The sequence below is a fragment of the Manis pentadactyla genome, chromosome 1, assembly GCF_030020395.1.
Source record: "Manis pentadactyla isolate mManPen7 chromosome 1, mManPen7.hap1, whole genome shotgun sequence".
Lineage (NCBI taxonomy): Eukaryota > Metazoa > Chordata > Mammalia > Pholidota > Manidae > Manis > Manis pentadactyla.
In genome coordinates, this window is record NC_080019.1 from 181,525,454 (window position 1) to 181,545,661 (window position 20,208).

Below are 20,208 nucleotides of genomic sequence, written 5' to 3' on the forward strand. Positions count from 1 at the left end.
ACTCAAACTCTACAAGTGCTCTTCCTTCAAGTAACCACAGAATGCATTATGCAGAAGTGTTTTGTACACACATATTTCATCAGTTTAAAAATTTATACCCAAGGTTTAAGATTTAATGAAATTAATTTTATTGCTTTATCAAGAACATTAAATAAAATTGGCTTTTAAAAAAAAACTGTATTAGTGTGAAGCAGTGAAGAATTCAGTAGGTAGTAGTAGTCTGGTACCATTGCCCTGATTCAATTAAGATGTACCAGCTTGACCCAGCTTTGCTTCTGAACCATCAGCCCAAATGTCAACACAGTGAAAAAGGAAAATAACTTCTTAGCATTATTTTGAAAATAATTTTTTTTAATGTAATTTATTTAATTTATTTTTTTAGATAATTATTTTTTATTGAAGGGTAGTTGACGCACAGTATTACATTACATTAGTTTCAAGTGTACAACACAGTGATAAAACATTTATATACATAATTCTAGGTTCCAGCTATCACCCTACCAAGCTGTTACAATATCTTGACTATATTCCTTATGCTATACATTACATCCCGGTTACTTATTTATTTTACCATTGGAAGTCTGTCCTTTTTTTTTTTTTGTGAGGGCATCTCTCATATTTATTGATCAAATGGTTGTTAACGACAATAAAATTCTGTATAGGGGAGTCAATGCTCAATACACAATCATTAATCCACCCCAAGCCTAATTTTCGTCAGTCTCCAATCTTCTGAGGTGTAACAAACAAGTTCTTACATGGAGAACAAATTCTTACATAATGAGTAAGTTACATAGTGAACAGTACAAGGGCAGTCATCACAGAAACTTTCGGTTTTGCTCATGCATTATGAACTATAAACAGTCAGTTCAAATATGAATACTCATTTGGTTTTTATACTTGATTTATATGTGGATACTACATTTCTCTCTTTATTATTATTTTTAATAAAATGCTGAAGTGGTAGGTAGATACAAGATAAAGGTAGAAAACATAGTTTAGTGTTGTAAGAGAGCAAATGTAGATGATCAGGTGTGTGCCTGTAGACTATGTGTTAATCCAAGCTAGACAAGGGCAATAAAACATCCACGTATGCAGAAGATTTCTCTCAGAACGGGGGGGTGAGGTTCTAAGCCTCACCTCTGTTGATCCCGAAAATAATTTTGACCTTACAGAACTCCTGAAAGGCTATCCAAGACCACACTTTGAGAATCACACTTCAAATCAATACTGTCCTAAGAAGAAAAGAGTTCTCCAAAGACTTTTCTCAAGCTATAACAAGGTCTAATGATGAAAGCCAGACTGACTTTCTAACTGTATAAAGTCATTCTCATCCCCCTCTACATCAAATCAGAGGTAAAAGGAGGAACGTGGGGTTTCAAATGTGAACTCTTTGCCTCTGTTTAACAGTAAAACAACACAAAATCTACTTCCTGTAGTCTTCCTCACTCAAAGATCTTGTCTTGTTTCTTATAATAAAGAAAAGATAAAGCTTCTGAGGGCACTGCTGCTCAGCTCCAAAATCTATCTATTCATGATATTTATATGAAAAAAAAGTATGAACAATGCTTTATTATTTCTGGTATAACAACAGCATAGTGACTGGCTGAATCAAACAGTCCAGAAAGTGCCTATTATACTTCAGTATTCAGATCTTGTAGTTTTCCTCCTCCCATCTTTATTCTTTAATCTAGACAGTATATTCTTCTATTTCTTGTTACAGTAAACTCCAAAGCTGCCAAGTTAAAGATTGATCTTTAAAAAACTCAATTAAGGTGCTCTTTCAAATCAAAAGATATGGTTTGTATAATTTTCTTAAACATATTTCTGCTCTTTTATTCTAGTTTACCTACAAGACTTTTTATAGGCCTATGTCTCTGCATTAGTGTTCTCAAGATGTATAATATACACTTCTATGTCTTTGGCCAACCAGATTATAACTTTATCTTCTAATTTTTAATATGCTTATTAATGCCTAAAATATTTGGCTCACAAAAGGTAAATAAGTGCTTATTAAACTAAAACTAAATTTCGTTTAGATCAATTAAATGTCTCATTTTCTACCATCTTCTCTATGCATCCAGATTGTATCACAATTTTTTGCATACCTTAGGTATTACTTTCACTTTTAGAAAATAAGACGAGTGAAGGTATCAAGACAGTAAGGATATGGCAGTAACTTAAGTATCTAGAAAACAAAAAATAATGGGGAGTCTTTTAACTAATGATAGATTGGTTTCCATTATAAGGCAGATTTTCTTTTTGTTAATTTTCCTCCTTTTGGTCTTCTGCAACATATTTCAACTTTTTGTTTCACTTCTTGGAAGAACCAACTGCGCAATTCTCCTAAGAAGAGTACAGAATTACATGATAAGAGCTGACTATATTTGAAATAACAATCTCTGAGCAAGCCTCACTTTTGTTAGCTTCATTAAAATCCTAAATAATTAAGTAAAATAAAGCGAAGGAAAAAGGGTGAACTTACCACCAAACAAAGGTTCTGGTTCCACCAATATTTCTTGCTTTTGAGGAATTGGGGCACGAACTTCTTCTCTATTAAAAAATAAAGTGGGAAAATATCAAAAGGAAACTGTTTTCTTCTACCTGTTCTCTCTGTAATTTGTGAATGCATTCAAATTAACAAGTAAAATAAACACCAGTCTTAGTGGCTTTTAGGAGTCACAGTGCTAAATGACTGTTAAGTGGTTTCCATACTGGAATAAAGCACCTGGCATAGATAGCTCAAACAGTTTATAAAGAAAGAGAAAAAGCAAAAAAAAAATATTCCCCTTTCCTCTAAAGTTCCCTACCCTAAATTCTTTCAGGAAAAAAAAAAATGACAATAGGAGTAAAACCAACCAACAAAACAAAGAGGCAAAAATTAATGGAAAAATATAGGCTCAATTAAAGCAATATTACATTACCACTGTATCAAGTAATAGATAATTAAATCACAGACATACTAAAATAAGCTAAACAAACATGCAGTGAATTTTATGCTAGTTACAAAGATGGCTAACGTAACTATTACCTTGGATTATTTATGAACTAGACCCTAATATATACAGAATAGAAAAAACAATTACCCATCTTTTAAAAGCCTATAAACTCTTCAAAGTTCACTTCCAGAGGGTTTACTAATAATCTGTATTTTCCAGTAAAAAATATTCATTTGGATATATTGTAAAAATGGTGTAAAAATGGAAGTATCAGTTTTACTGTTTTGTAGTTGTAACTCAAATATTAAACTCTGCTGATTAATGTTCGTAGCAAGGAACAGTAAATTCCAAATTTATTGCCTCCCTGCTTATAATAAATGTTAATCTAAGTTAGGCCTAATGTTTTCCAGTCAGGTGTTTCTAACAGTAATATCTAAGCTTAAAGCCCTGTTTTTGGTATCTAAAAGTTGGAACTACAAAACATACTTACAAAATTAAGTATGAATACTCATTTGTCAACAAGAGCTAACAACCTGTAACCAAAGAGCTAGCTGGACAGGGGAGCCTTGTAAACACAATGTTCTTCAACAAAAAATTTAAAAAAAAAGAACTAGCTGGACAAAGAAATCTACAATAAGCCAAGTGACTAAAGGATAAAGGACAATTCACAATTATATTAAGTATTCTTTCCTACTAGATATCAGTCACTGCTCAGACACAGAATTTCAATAACCTTAAGAATAAGATGATATATATCTGTAAGGGGAAGCTCTATTAGTCATCTTTCATCAAAAAGAAATAGGCCATTATCTTAAGAAAACTAAGACTTTAAAAAGGCATGTTTTACCTAAATCTTTCCATTACCAGTATATATATATATGTATATATATATATATAGCATATTACATTTTACAGCATATGTGTATATTACCCCAAGACAATATAATTACTCAAAAAACAAGTCTTACAAATATGAATCAATAAAAACTTCTGAATATAAAAACAAACAAATAAGTCTTAATCTGATGAAATACCTCAGTTAGGGAGATAGATTGAAAGTAGCTCCTATACACAAAGACTTAATTATTCAATATTTGAGGTTATCTGTTTCAAGAGTATTAGCTACTTAACAAAATGGAAGAATGGAACAGAAAAAGGTGAATTGTAAAGTGAAAATTATAGTTTAGGAATTAGAAGGCACTATCAAATCAATCAATTAGCAATACAATCTAAGTCAAATTAGAATGTAATTCAGTAGGAAAAGGCATTCGTTTATCAAAATAATTTTTTAACAGAATTAAGAAAACATGTTTTGTACAGTGAGAGCCAATGGGTTCCCCCAAATGAGTTGTGAATACTTGTTATTCAAGTTTCTGCAAACTAAATCATGTTTTTATACTGATTCCCATGAAAACTTTGCACTATGTTGTAGGGGATTCGGATATCAACACCCAAAATACACAGCAAACACTGACAGGAAAAACTTCATAAAATATTAATTCATACAATATAAATATAAATATTTGTTATACACACATACATAAAATTTATGTTACTGGAAAGTTCATTCTTCATGCAGAAACAATATTACTCTAGAATCTGGAACTAAATCAACAAAAGAGGCAATTACGTCCTGAATGTTATTTGGCTTTTTAAATCTATCTCTAATTAGTTAAAAAAAAATCAATTTTTTCTTGCCTATTCTATTCCCTTCAACAGGAAATTCCTCTTGTTCAGAGAGTTATAAAGGGCTATGAGTATTAAAGTCTTACTTAAGGATATTTTTTAATTTTTCAATGGTTTTCCTTTGAGTAGCATTCATCTCTAACATTTTCCAAAGGCTGCTGGAATTCCACCCAAAAGGTTTTCATTTCAAACTCTCATTGGTATCAAGGGCTAAAAACACTGAATCTGTTCACCAATTTATTATTATTTTCTATCCAGTACAGTTCCATATGCTGAAGGTGCTTCTAGTGATTACATCTTAGTTATGTGTAAAAGACTAGAAGTATTTTTCAAACATTTTTCATGTCAGGTCAGACTTTCCTGGGACAATGTAGGAAAATCTGTAATTGGGAAATCTGAGCTTTTTAGGCTTCACTTTCCTATCTGTTACTTAATTGCTGTGTAACTTGGGAAAATGGCTATGCCTCTGCTTCCTCATCTGTAAAATATGGATAATAATGCCATTCTATAAGGGTTCTCTTGAGGATTAGATATGACAGTTCTCTAAAGAATTTGAAGTATGTAAGTATAAAAGTTTCCACTTGACACTTTCAGATGTTTTCAACTTTTTTCAAAAACAGAGAATTAATATAACTGATAAAAACGCAACTGCTCAAATTAGGCAGGGAGTAGCTCTTTAACAATAAATAATAAATTCATACTCTGTGTGTGGTCTGACAGTAGAGACACTTGCTGAACTGGTACTAGGCTCTTCAGCGATTCCTCCACCATCCAAAAACATAGTGACTGCCATCTCCAGGTTATTGTTGCAGGCTTCAAGCATATGTTTCCCAACACTTTCACTTGCCCCTGAAATAGCAAAAAGACAAGACAAAACTTTAAAAGAGACATCTTACATTCAGATTATATTAGAATACAGAATTCCCAGGCAAATTAACAGTATTTTTTCCCTCTGAGATGGAATTACTTTTTAAAGAAAACCTTTGCACTTACTTCTACAATGTTGGCTGATTAGTGTGAAATATACAGAGATAGAAAAGAAAGTAGCAACATTAAAATAGTCTTCCTCCATAATAAAATTAAACTAAATGAAGTATTTTTTTTGCCATTTCTTTAAATGGATTAACTATATATTTTTTAATAAACTGAAAAAAGATAAAAATGGAAGACTATATTCTAAAAAGTTACAAATACTGTTAGAAAGAATGCACTTCAGTTAGCATTCCTGTCTCTATTAAAAAGAAGATATTTTTAGTAACAATGGGAGAGAAGTGAGACGGGACATTTTTGTCAAAAATGTGATTAAGTCAAAATCTGGTAAGAAATGTCAATCTTCATCATTTAAAACTGGCCTTACCACACATTTAATTGTAAAGTAAAGCCAGTTAGATAGTCTGTTAGATGAATGTTAATTTTATAAGACCCTTTACCAAAACAAGTTTATGACATGCATCAAGAAATATAAAAATATTCCTTTTTGACCCAGTAATTTGGTATTCTAGTCAAAAACCTTGTTATTTTACTTATTCTGTGTAAAATACTACATGCATAAACATGTCCAGTATAGTTTCAGTTAATACTGAAAAACTGGAAACAACTATATTCAAGAGTAATCATCTAAATTGTAGAAATCTACTTGATGGAATATTTTGTGACCATTAAAAAGCATCTCAGTCTTTCCATTTGGGATGACTTTTCTCCTACCAAAATTATCAAAATTAGGTCCCTTAAAATCTCCTTGTAAGGGATCTGCTCTGTGTGTGTGTGTGTGTGTGTGTGTGTGTGTGTGTGTGTGTGTGTGTGTGTTTATTTTGCAGTCATGAAAGGCATTTTACTGGATATTCTATTTAAAGGCTGACTGCTATTTTTTCTTAGTAAACTGAAGACAGCATTCCAATGTCCTCTGGTTTCTGTTGTTCCTACTGGGAAATCAGTTGCCAGATTAAACAAAAACATTTTCATAGCAATCTGTTGTTTCTCTCTAGTTGCTTTTACACTCTTCTGCAGTTTCACTCTGATTTGTCTGGTCTGATTTTATTTATCCTCCTTGGTTTTCAAATGGACTTCCACCATGTAAGCGTTGTTACCTTTTACCAATTCAGAAAAAATTCTCAGCCATTTCTATTTAACAATCATTTGACTCCTCCTTTCACACTTACTTACGCCTGGAACACCAATCTGATGAATGTCACTACCTCACTCTATGCAGTACCAATCTGTTTTTTTTTTTTTAATATAAACCTGTTAGCTGAGCTTTTAATTTCAGTTAATTTTTGTAACCAGAAATTCTGTTTTTGTTTTTTTCCTAATTTTCCTGGTCATGTTTCAGAGACCCTTATGTCTTACTCCTGTTTTCAATCCTCTCATTTCTACAAACATGTTAATCAAACTTAATGGAATTAATAAAACAAAAATATAAACTTCCTGCAGTTTCTAGGGGTCACTGTCTCTTGTTTCTGCTGGCTTTTGCTTAACTGCATTTTGTGATTGTGTGTGTGTGTGTGTGTGTGTGTGTGCACCTTGGAATTTTAATCTGTAGGGTTTTGAAGCCTGCGTTGAAGGTACACTTTTCCTAAGAGGATTCGATCTGACAGATTTTGTAAGGCAACTGTGGACACTACCAAACAAGAACCACTTTACATACATTCTTGACTTGAAGTCGTACAAAACCACATGGACACTGCAACCCTGTAAAGACCCTTGTTATAAATTCTGAGTTAAGATTCTCCTCAACTGCCAAGGCTGAAAGCGAAGAAGTCTTATAGCTTCATAAAGGGGAGGAGGTCTCCTTTCAGACTCCTCTCCTTAGGAAGCCTGAAGGCTTTGTTTCCTATTTTCTGTGCCCTGAGAGACTATCAAAAGGTAAGTTCAAAGCCATCCAGTTTGGGCAGATTCCACCAGGGTGAAGGCTTGTTTTAAATCTAGCTAACATGCATTCCCAATTTCATTTCATTTCATTTTTAACCTCTGAGTATTCCTTAACTTCTTGCTAGCCCAATAATGAATTTTGAAAAAATTTCTTAAATGCACATTTTATTCAGAATTTTTTCTCAGTGTGTGTGTGGTGGGGTGGGGAGAGGGCAGAAGGGGTGATTTATAGACTTGCTAGTTTAGCCTTCCTGCCAGAAATGGAAGTTATGAATCTACTCATAATAGATTCATTTGTTTTCTCTACTACTACCTCTAAGGCTTTAAAATCAAGCCCTTAATAGTTCTTCCCTGGATTACTACAATAGACTCCTAACTGATCATCATTTTATCTTCTACCTTCGTGCTAACGGAATGTTTCAAAATATAATTCTGATTTTATCATCCCCTGGTTTAAGTCTTTCATGGCTCTTTGACACAGTATAAATCCCACACTCTTTATGATTTAGAAAGTCCTTTGAGATCACGCCCCAGCTTATCTCTCTGGCTTTGCCTCTCCTCTTCCCCATCCTACATAATTCAGTGTAGTCATATCAACTACAGGTTTGGAATATCCGTATCCTCCTCTTCTCCCCATTCATTTGGTTCATGCATGCTCAAAAATCACCCTAAGTGTAACTGTCAGTTTGTGTGCTAAGCATTCTCTACATTATGTCCCCACTCCCACCCTGTGATACTCTTCTGTTGTACACATGCATGTACTACTGAGCAGTAAATGTTGGTTACCTTCTGGCTCCTCTGAAAGAGCAGATGGTTTGTGAACACAGGCATTGATTTTTGTCTTATATCCCCTACCCCCAGCACTGTGTTTGCTTGCATGTGTCCAGTGTCTAATAAACTGACTTAGAACTGTCTCACAGTACTTCAGCTCACCAGTTAGTACAACAGGGAAAGAAGGGCCAAGCTTCAGCCAAAACAACCCTTCTATATCTTAGGAATTTTATACTGTGTGCATATATTTATGTTTTAATTTTTATTTATATAGCAATATGGTCACATTGTGGAAATCAGAAAGAGCAAATGGGTATTTAGGATAACTGAACTTAAAAGATAAAATTTCCAATGAGAGAATTATATACAAATTTTAAAAGCACTCTATCTCAAACAATGTAAAGTGAAATCACATGCTCCAAAAAACTGTGAGATGACAGAGTAGATATAGCTTTGTCACATAGCTGACAAAGACATATCTACAATGCTAATGAAAAAACTGAACAAAATTATTTCGTGAAACATGAGTGCAAAAAAGCATTAATGTAAAAAAAAAAGCATTAATATGCATTATGATTAATGTTCACTCAATTACCTTTTAATTGGGGTTTGCCTTATAAATAGGTATATCTAAGGTAATGTTAGTTACACAAGACCAGGGAGTTTTTTTCCTTTAAAAAGGCTTCATATATCACTCAAATTTGATAAATTTTCAACTCTTCTCTCCTTCAACTGCAAACATCCCGTCAACCAGCAAATCCTATAGTTTCCATCTAACTAATACCACTCCTATCCATCCTGTTCTGTGGCCACTGATATAATCTTAGTTCAAGCCTTCAAAATCTCTGACATGAACTACCCCACCTTTTTAGAGGTCATGCTCCATTTGATATACCTTTTACACTGCAAAATAATGCAAACTTGATTGTCTCCCTTGTTTCAACAGTTCTGCACTGCTGACTGGAAAAGTTTTCATCTCTCTTGAGCTGCATGTAAGATTTGATTCTTATTTTCTATTTCCATTTATACCCCTCTGCTCTTATCTCACCTCTATGTCATTCTCTCTAGCCACACAGGTCTGTGTAAAGACTAGGCATATCCTTGGTTGTATTTCATGATGCCATGCTTTGCATGACAGGCATGGTGATATCATCAGTCAAATCAGTCCCATTTTTCTTGACAACATACCAAATACCTATCTTTCTGTTAAGTTTTGGACCCTGCCTGTCCCTCCTTACCTTGAAGTAAATATACAGGAAAAGATAAGTACTTTCCCATGGGGTCTTAAATCTCTATTATTGTCTCTGCTAGCTTTTCTACCTTGCAAACTTTAAAAACTCACTAAATCAGCCCACGTCTCACTTTTCTCATACCAGTTACTGCTCCCTAAGTTCTTGGTCAAGCTGAACCAGAAGTTCTCAAGTTCTAGTCTGTGCAAATTTACATTTTCACCATTAGAAAACATGACTTCAAAAAAAATGAAATCTCAAAACAAAGCAAATTCAACTTTTTGTGGGAAGGAGGAATTCAAATAACCTCAATAGCCAACCTTAGGTTTTTAAATACAAACTCTTGGGGCAAAAACAGCAGAACTTTCATGAACAATTTTAAGACTTAGTTTCCATATTATTTCTCAAAACCTGATGATTTGTTTCCTAATATTCTTACATTGTGACCAGTAATGTTGTACTGTATTCTTCTTCTTAAATACTAGTCCAAAAGTTCATTGTCTATTGTACTCTACCATTTTAATTTACCTATCTACACAGAAGTCTCTGAAAGTTAAAAGGTTCTATAGATAGACTACTATGGCTGCTTATTCTAGTGGAAAGATGCCTGAACTGTTACATCTGCCGCATAAAGACCCCTAAAACCAGCTTTACAAGACAGCTACTGATCTGGTTCTTTTCAGGGAATTTAATGGCTGAGTTCCAACCATTTTGGCTCTTGTCTCTCTAGGTGCTCACATTGCACTAAAGCACCACAAAAAACACAAAGAATATGCTGACTGGAGAGTGAAACTCCCTTCTGCCATAATGACAGCTGATGCTGGCTGCTTTCACTCCTTCTGAATTTTATTTGTGCATAAGGAAATTCAACTTGAAAATGACCTCTGCATACAAATAACTTGTCATCCTTTCTACCAAACTCCAACTATTAGAGCACCGCTGCCCCTGACATGGGAACCATTTAGAGAATTTGTGAAAACTCGAGTAAAATACAAGATGCTATGAAAACAAGGAACTTGTTAAGTCAATCCTCAGGCAAGCTGACCTATCAACAATATGGACTGCCTATCTCAAACGTCTTTCCCTAATTGCCTAACTTTTTTTTTCACTTCACTTTATTATGCTGCCTAAAATGCTACCATTTAATAGATTAACTTGGGTAAACAAACATCCTTTTTAAAACTATAAACACCTATTGAAAAGTTGACATCGTATCAACTATTTCGCAATGTGAATTAATTAAATCCCATTGCTTCCCCTTAATGGCCAATAACCATAAATTCTGGGTTAAGATAAAAGATTACGGAGGTTGTTCAGAAACAAAGGGATACAGGTAACTTTAGCATCCCAAATGCCTTGGAGCAGAGGTAAGAAAGGCCCCTGTGAAGTGCCACATAGGGGCGGGAGTAACTTAGAGCACCAAAAAGACACTGGGAACCTAAATGTTAGAATGAAGGTATCAAATTTTTTCCTTTGGCCAGTCCTATACCCACCAAAGAAGAAAACATTCTTCATGTTTCCTTGTGTTCTCAGGCTAGGGAGAATTATTAAGAGCCTAGGTACTACTCAGATAAACTTAAGTCTAACTCCTAGTCCTATCGTTCACTAGCTGTGTGATTTTGAGCCAATTCCTCTAGTCCTCAGTTTCCTCAGTCACAAAATGGGGATATTAGCAACTTCATGAAGTACGTGTGTGGATTAAACAACCTGACACAGCATCTTATTGGAAAATACTTGGCTATTAATAAAAAGACTGTTCCCAGTTCTACAGTACTTAAGCTATACATCAATGACAAATGAAAAATACTGAAAGTATGAAGTGTGAATATTTATATATAGCTTATGGAGAACCACACTTTGCCAGATAGCAAATAGGAAGAGCAGGGCATCTCAGTTTTCTTTTGCTTACTCATCTGATGCTATGAACATGTGTTTCACTCATGTTAAGCCCTTTTAAAAAAAAAAAAAAGTGTAATAAAGGAAAAAAAATGAATGTTACAAAGAATAATATAAAGAATTTTATATAGAAGCAACCTAAGTGTCTGTCCACAGATGAATGGATAAAGAAGATGTGGTACACAGACACAATGCAGTATTATTATTATTATTCAGTCATAAAAAGAAATGACATGGATGAACCTAGAAGGTATTATTCTAAGTGAAATAAGCCAGGCAGGAAAAGACAAATATTATATGATTTCAGTTATTTGTGGACTATAAAAACAAAACAAAATGAACAAAATAGCAGTAGACTCATAGACACTGGTAAGTGGTGGTTACCATGGAAGTGAGGTTGGGGCAGGTGGGTGGGGAGGGGGATAAAAGGGCACAAAAATTTCAATCATAATATAAATTAGTCACTGGGATGGTAGTACAACATGGAGAATATAGTCAATGATTCTGTAACACCTTCCTATGTTGAAAGACAGTGGAGGTGAGGATTTAGGAATATGGGTAACTGTTGAACCACTGTGTTGAACACTTGAAACCAATATAAGATTGTGTATCAATGATACTTTAATTTTAAAAAAAAGAATATCATAAAGAATAAAACAACACATGGGTCTGCACCAAAGGAATCTGTAACAAACAAAGCAGCATTCCAGTGTGATTGAATAGTAGCATGGAGAGCTGATGAAGAGGCAGTAGAGAACTTAATATTAAGTATAGGCAAGTATTTATTTTCCAAGATTGATAGGTCTTATTTAACTATAAATTAAAAATAGTATTAAAAGGGATTCTACAGGAAATGACTTTAAGACATGAAAATAAAGCTATAAAAAAGGAAATAGTAACTATGATATTTTAGGGGCAGATGGCATCAACACTTGAGGCCCAGAATTGCCACCCCATCTTTAATCCCTGTTCAACCATTTAATGCTAGAATCTAATCTATAGGCAACATATCCCCCCAGAGGTGATCATATCTCTGCTGACGATCTGACAGGATAACTTCCATTATTGGAGCTTGTAAGAACAGTGACCTGTAAAAGCTTTCAAAAAAAGGGCCACTACCTATGAACTTTTTTTAAAAGGAAGCATATGCTAAATCTTGGCAAGACTGAAGAAGGTGGTAGTACAGTTGACCTTTGAAAAACATGGGTTTGAACTGAACAGGTCCACTTACATGCATATTTTTTCCAATAAATACATTAGAAAAGATTTTGGAGATGTAACAATCTGAAAAAACATTTTCTTTTCTCTAGCTTAGAGAAATTGTTAAGAATAGAGGATATAAAAATACAACATACAAAATATTTGTTAATTGTTTATGTTATCAGTGAGGCATTCTAGTCATCATTAGGCTATTAGTAAAGTTTTTGGAGAGTCAAAAGTTATACATGGATTTTTGACTGGACAGGAGGTCACCACCAACCCCCATGTTGTTCAAGGATCAACTGTATTAGAGGAGCCCAAGAAGCAAAGAATACCATTCACTTTCTTAAATAAAGTCAACTTACTTCAGTCATCTGTGCTTGTATCTTTCTTAGTGTATAACTTGTTGCATCACTTAGTGTATCATTTCAGAAACAGAAGATAACTTAAAGGTTTCAGTGGTTCTTGACATCAGGAAGTAGTAGAGACTTTGTAATATGAGAGACCGTTTTTGGTATTTCATGATGTGAGTAGAGGGCCCCATGGCATTCAGTAAAGAGAAGCAGGAGTGCTGTAATAGGTTGAAAAACACCCCTCCTCCCTCAAAAACTGCTCACATCTTTATTTCAGACTTCTGGCCTCCAGAACTGTGAAAGAGTAAATGTGCACCAAGCCATGCAGCTTGTAGTAATTTGTTACAGCAGCCACAGGAAACTAATACGTGCTAAATCTTCTGCAATGGGTAGGACAGTCCTACACAATAAAAAACTGTCCTAGTCAAAATGTCAATTAACATTCCCACTGAGCTAAACAGAGGAATATGAGAAAGTGAAGGTTAACTGAGAGGGCAGAGGAAAAGTAAGGAGGGCTAAATGGTACAGAGGAGAGGAATAGTAGTAACAAGTTTACCTTTATCTTCAGAGGTAATAACAATTTTTGATGGGTCAGCTGTAAAAAATTTGGACTATCTTATTTATATTAGAATAAAGAATATGTCTTTTTCTCAAAGAAGAGGAGCTAATAAAACAAGTTTGCAGATTTAAACTATCTGTAACTTGTTTAAATGAGTTTAATAGCTATTGAGGTCCCAGTATTACAGGTAGCAGCAGGATAGCTTAATCTAACCCAGTGTCTTTGTTCAGGCTGCTACCACAAAAATACCATAGACTGGCTGGCTTAAACAACAAACATTTATTTCTCACAGTTGTGGAAGCTGGTTTAACCTCCTCATCAGTCTCCCATCCTGGAATGTTTTAAAAATTAAAAATTAAAAAAAATTTATACACAGAAAACTAAATTCAGTAAGTATAACAGAAATGAAATGATACAGTCAGGGAACAGATAAACAAAGGTAATTTTTATTGGATCAACAAAAAGAAACTACCGTGAGGGAAGCAGTAAAGTGGTAGAAAATGCATGGGCCTAGGAGTTCCAGTTCCTCTTCTGCAGCTACCTAGAACAGTGTATCCAAAGTGTGACAAGATAAAAATAGAAATTCTAATGTAAGCATTTAGAAACTTTTATAGCACTTTGATATACAGTATGATTTTATGTCTTTTAAATCTAATAATTAAAAATTGGGACTTGAAATATTTATGGATGGCAAATTATCATATGAAAAAGTGCTTAATATCATTAGTCACTAGGACAATGCAAGTTGAAACCACAATACCATACCATTACACACCTATTAAAATGGCTACAAAAATTAAAAATAACAAATGGGCTACTGGAACTCTCTCTCATACACTGAGGATGGGAATGCAGAAGGGTATAGTGACTTTAGAAAGCTTTTAGCAATTTCTTAAAGTTACACATTTATGATCCAATAATCCTATTCCTAGGTACTTATCCAAGAGAAATGAAAACTTATATTCACACATTTGCACACTAATGTTTTTAGCAGTTTATAATTCTCCAAACTGCAAAAACAATTATCCATTCATTCAGTAAATGGACAAAATGTAGTATATCCATACAATGGTATTTTACTCATCAATAAAAAGGAAGGAACTACTCATATCACCACAACATGAGGGAATATCAAACACAGCGTACTCACTGCAAGAAGCTAGACTCAGAAAGCTACATACTGTTGAGTCCAATTATGACATTCTGGGAAAGGGAAAGGGAAGGAAAAGGAAAATAGACAAAAAGGTTACACTGTAAGCATGGGGAGGGGTTGACTACAAAGGGGCAGGAGGAAATTTCTGAGGCTAGCACTGTTTTGCATCTTGCTGTGGTTACACAGTTGTACACAACTATTCAAACTCTTTACTACTACACTAAAAAGGGTAGAGTTTGCTGTTTGCAAATTATACTTAGGTGTTTAAAAGAATTTGAGTTTATATTTTGTGTATGTTCTCATCTTTATTTTATTTTTCAAGCAATTAACTTTTATTTAATGAAAGTACTAGTCCATGAAGACTGGTAATTTTTTTTAGAAGGTCCCTTCCTTCAAGTAAGTTTGTGAAGCACTGACCTATACAACTCTAAGTCACTTTACTTCTCTGGGCCTTCAAATTCTCATTTAACTCAGAAATGGGTCAAGATGGTTTCTAAACTATCTTTCAGCCCTAAACAAGATGATCTATAAATATTCAATAATTTCTGTTTCCTGAAGTGCCCACATATCTGAGGTATTACAGTACTCCTGATTTTGGAAGTACCATTACACTCTCCTGGTTTTCCTCCTTCCTACATATTGGTTTCTCCTGAGTCTTCTCTGCAATCTGCTAGACGTTAGTGTTCCTTCAGCTCTGTGTCCTGGAGCCTACTATTTTCTCACTCTACATTCTCCTCTGCAAGATGCCATACACTTTAACAGCTTCAACTGCCATCAGTATGACTCCTCAGTTGTCACTCTTCTTGCCAGACCCAAATATTCATTTGCTTATTGAACAGCCCCACTTCAAAGTTCCACACACAGCAACTTATCTAAAATTGAACTGATCATCTATCTTCTCCCCAAACCTCTTCTAGTATCCCATACCTTCACAAAATAACATGATTATATATCTAGATGTCCAAAATAGAATCCTAAGCTTCATTCTGACTTTGTGACTTCTCTCTGTGTCTCTCAGAGTCTCCATCTCTGCCACTAACTTATTTCAGGACACCAGTGTTTTTCTTTGGTTAATGCGATGGTCTTCTACCGATCTTTACACCTACCTTTTCTCCCTGACAGACAAGTATCTATTTCTTTTACCCAAATCTGATTATGTCAATCCCCTAATCTAAAACTTTTCATTGACTCCCCACTATACTAACAATAAAGCCAAGATTTCTTAATATTGGTCACAAGCCCTTCCACTTCTCTCCTCAGCTCCATTTACTGAATCTCACACTAACATGCTCTACTAATTTGGAATTATCAATTGCCTAATGTATTGTCTATCTTTTCTTAACTCTGTATGTATTATCTGATCTGTCCCTTTCTCCTCCAGGCCTCTGCATATGTTCCTCCTGCCAGAAACATCTCTCCAATTTTAGCTAAGAAATTATTTCTTCTGAGAAGCCTTTCTTGATCTCCCTCTTTTGTGCTCCCAAAATAGCTGGCTACCATTCTCTCACTGTATTATAGTACCTAATGTGTCTGTGTTTCAGTTAACCTTTAAGTTTTTTAATGACACAAGGTCTTGTTCACAGTATATCCCCAAGATCCGAATCATGCTTGGTACTTACTTGATCGATCGATAGAGAGAATTTATAGGATTCCACTCAGAACTCAAAAAAAATTATTAGGCCCCTAAATTTCTGCTTAAATATCATTATCACTTTTTGGAATAGTTCCTAAAATTCAAAAGGGTTTTCTTTTGATATCTGGAATACCTGTGACCACCTTTCCTGATAGAGAAGACTTAAACACATTTTAATACTAACCCAAAAGAAATGTATTGTAGAAAAGAATGAGTGGAAGTTGCAATACACAGCACTTTCTAATTCCTATAACAAATATGCACTCATTCAACAACTTTAGGGAAAAATTAAAGTCTCTTCTATAATTGAGATTCTATAATTTCATTAAGTATGTGAATACCTGCTATGCATAAAGCTTTATGGAATGTTGCACTAGCAAACTCCTGTACTCTGAGCAGCTTCTACTTTCTATTCCTTCACATTTTGTTCTTACCTTCTGATGTCTGTTTTTTATTTATTTTTTATCACAGCATCATAATATAGAAATCCTACATTGTTTCAAATATACAACACAGTGGTTAAAGTTACCCATATTATTAAACCCTCATCCCCTCTAGTGCGGTTACTATCTGTCAACATAGTAGACATTACAGAATCATTGGATTGTCTGTTTATTTTTACCTATTTTAGAGCATCTATGGATCACTCAGCTCATGAATTATTATGATTACATCTATGCATTATGTTTTGGGTTGGATGTTAGCCTAAGCTGGTGTTAATGGAATATTGCCATGGTTCAAAATATTTTTAAAAACTGTTCTTTTGGAATTACCTTCAAGTCTAGCAGTACAATCTTACCTCACATTTAGAGAACTGATATGACTGTGAAAGCAGTCAGCCATCATTCAAAGCCATGTACGACGAGTATCAAGGGAGATCAAACTGAGTAATACTGCAAAATGTGGTAGACTATAAAATAACAGGACTGGTTTTCTATGTAGCTTCAAATGACCTAACATCAGTAATGGTAAAGATATATAACTATAACTTCTCAATGTGATTATTTCAAGACCATTATCTCCCTTGACTACTAGCTTGTCAAAGAGTTTGATCATGGAAAAAAATGTTTATGATATATTGTTAACTGAAAATTTCAGAATTCTAAACTATGTATACCATGACCACAAAGTAAAAATAAGAAAATAAGTATGTAAACAAGATTTGGAATATGTAAAATTACATTGTTGTTGTAAGCATGGATTCGTTCTTCTTTTTCAAAATTACTTCATGTTATCCTTTCAATTATTAAAAAATCAGTTATTACTTCATACTCCCATATCATAGATTTGTTCTATTCAGTGAGAAATAGTAGTTAAAATTCTTCAATTTTCCGTTCCATTTCTAAATGCCACAGTAAAGGCACCACTCACATATTTGAAAATGAATTGCTTTAACCAAAAATTCTGAGGTTCCAGGTAAGTAAAACCTTCTTGAATTAGGGCATAAGTTCTCAATGTAAGTTTAATTTATCCAGCAATTAATAAATATCAAATACCTTTTAATTATATATACTACAACTTAAAATATATGTGGACAGAACCCCCAAACTTCTTTTTAAGATACAGGAAAGACTAAAGGTGTCAATATGTTTCTGATAGCTAATCACTATCTTGTAAAAAAAGAAAAAAAAAGAATCCCAAAAATTATTAATAGAAATTTTTAATACTTTAAGAACAATCTAAGGTATTTTCCCTTTTGTAGACTTCCAAATACTATCATCTACTGAGGGTCTCCAACTTGATTCAGGAACAGAAAGGCCCATGACCAGGAAACAAGCATGTAGACTAGCAGACAGCAACAAAATTAAAGCAATTAAGAGGGTTACTTCATCTCACCACACTTTGGGTTTTGTTCATATCCAACAAAAATGTTGCATCAGAAGAAAAAACGTGGGGTTAAACAATCTGAGTTCCTGAGGAGGTGGTAGCAGCATAAAAAACTGTAATTAAATAGGTGGGTTCTTAAACCACCTCTAGGAAATCTAAAGAAAATATTAATAATGATAATCATTTCTATATCTGACTCATTGCAAATAATTCTTCTATATAAACACAATGCAGTAAGATTAACTTATTTACACAATTTTCTAAATTTCCCCAGTAACGATGATGTTTAGACATTGGGAAATGCATTACATTGTTAACATAATAATCCAATGCCAAACGTTTAAAAATATTAAGAGAAGTTATTACATTCCTCATCCCAATTTTTTATTACAAATTTACCAACTTGGACATGATATTTCATGGCCACAAGCTAGGTAATGCATCAAACATCTAGTTATCATTGCAGAGCAAAAGATAAAATAAAACTAGCTTTAATTATAAAACGGTAACTTGCACACAAGCCGTAGTGGTTAAAACAATATAAAATTTTACTTAACCAGATCTTGCACATCAAACTTTATAGATACATTAAGAGTGGAAACGACCCTCTGAATTTAACAAATTACCAGATAAAGTGTAGATCTGCTAAAGGAGGGAACTAACATTCTGACCTCCTTCCAAAATGACAATCTAGAACGGCAAAATTACACTCAGGCACATGGAGTACTCTTCTCTCAAATCACTCCACAGAGAACTTCATCATTTGCTCCGCCCTCTAATAACTCATGCAAAAAAAGTTCAGCACCATCAGAGAGAAACAAGACACACAGAATTCATAGAATGGCTTAGGGCCTTTCCTCCAGGTAGTAAGAGGATCTCCATGTGCCCTTTGCAGGGGTCTAAAGGAAAAGAAAAACCGAGGGTTTGGAGGATAATGACACCCAGAAACTGACTTTCTCTCGAAGAAGTTTCTGCCGCCATCCCTGTTTTATCAGCAGGAGGCTCCGGCGCCATCGCCTCAGTCTCTATGATTTTATTATGGGGAGGTGGGTAACGCTACCAAGCATTCTTTCAGGCCTTCTTTATTCAGGCTGAGGGGGGTTCCCCCCATTCTTCTCATAAAGCCTCAGTCTTGAGGGTACTCATCAGCACCCGCCTGTCAGACGGCCTATCTCCCGGGATCGGTAAAGAAGCTGGCGAGCCCACCATCCTTGCCGTTAAGGCGGGAGGGCCCGAGCACACCAGGGCCACGGCGGAGGCTCCGAGGGGCCCAGAAAGGGGAAGGGCAGGCCAGGGACAGGGGGGCAATGGCCCGGCCCAGGAAGAAAGGAAAAAGGGACGAGGGGATGCACTGCACCCCGAAGCTGCACAGAGAAGAGAGGATGAAGAAGGAGGAGGAGGGCGGTGGCCCGGGTGCGGCCCCCCACCTCTCCCGCCCCCAGGTCCCCGGGCCGGCGGGGGCGGATGGGCTCGGCTCGTTCTCGGGGTCTGGGCTGACGAGGGCTGGGGGAGTCTCCCGCCACACTGCGAGGAGACCGAGGACTAGGACATGGGGTGCGCGGGGGGGCTGACTCCCGCCTGAACCCGGAGACCCGACGCCGTCGTCGCCTCTCCTCAGGAGGGAGGACGGGAGCTGTGGGGAAAGCCCGAGGGAGGAATGCATGAAGGTGAGGCGAAGCCTGGGGCTGACCGGCTGCCCGCTCCAGACCCCACTCTCCACCTTCCGGTAACCGCGTCTCTTACCGGTGATGGCGGTGAACTGCTGAATTAACCCTTTCAGCGCCGAGGACGCCGCGGAGCCCCCGTGGGCAGCCATCTTGCCGCCGCCGCCGCCGCCGCCGCGGAACAACAACACAGACACACACGGACCGCCCTCCCCCACCTCGCCGCGCGGTTTGCGCAGGCCCATTGACCGCCCCCAAGCTCCGCCCCTCCCACCCGCCCCCGGAGGTGGCCGGCGCAGGCGCACTTCCAGACCGGTCGGGGCGCGCGCTCTGCTTTCCGGGTTGGCTTCTCCGTTGATGCGTGCCTGCCGCATCCTTCTTTGCAAAGCTGAGGTGCCTTCTTCTCCCAAGCTCCAAGGCCCGTCTCATAGAC

General features: G+C 35.9%; 1 protein-coding gene across 1 annotated transcript in view; it reads right to left on the minus strand.

Annotated features, from left to right (window-relative positions):
• Window positions 1-20,008, minus strand: part of UBXN7 (UBX domain protein 7) — a 78,498-nt gene extending 58,490 nt beyond the window's left edge. The window contains exons 1-3 of the mRNA XM_036926317.2: window positions 19,855-20,008; window positions 5,324-5,471; window positions 2,483-2,550 (exon numbers count right to left, since the gene is read on the minus strand). Of these exons, the coding sequence (XP_036782212.2) occupies window positions 2,483-2,550; window positions 5,324-5,471; window positions 19,855-19,927 (289 nt within the window). The 5' untranslated portion in view covers window positions 19,928-20,008. The remainder of the gene's footprint in view (window positions 1-2,482; window positions 2,551-5,323; window positions 5,472-19,854) is intronic.
• Window positions 20,009-20,208: the final 200 nt, after the last annotated feature.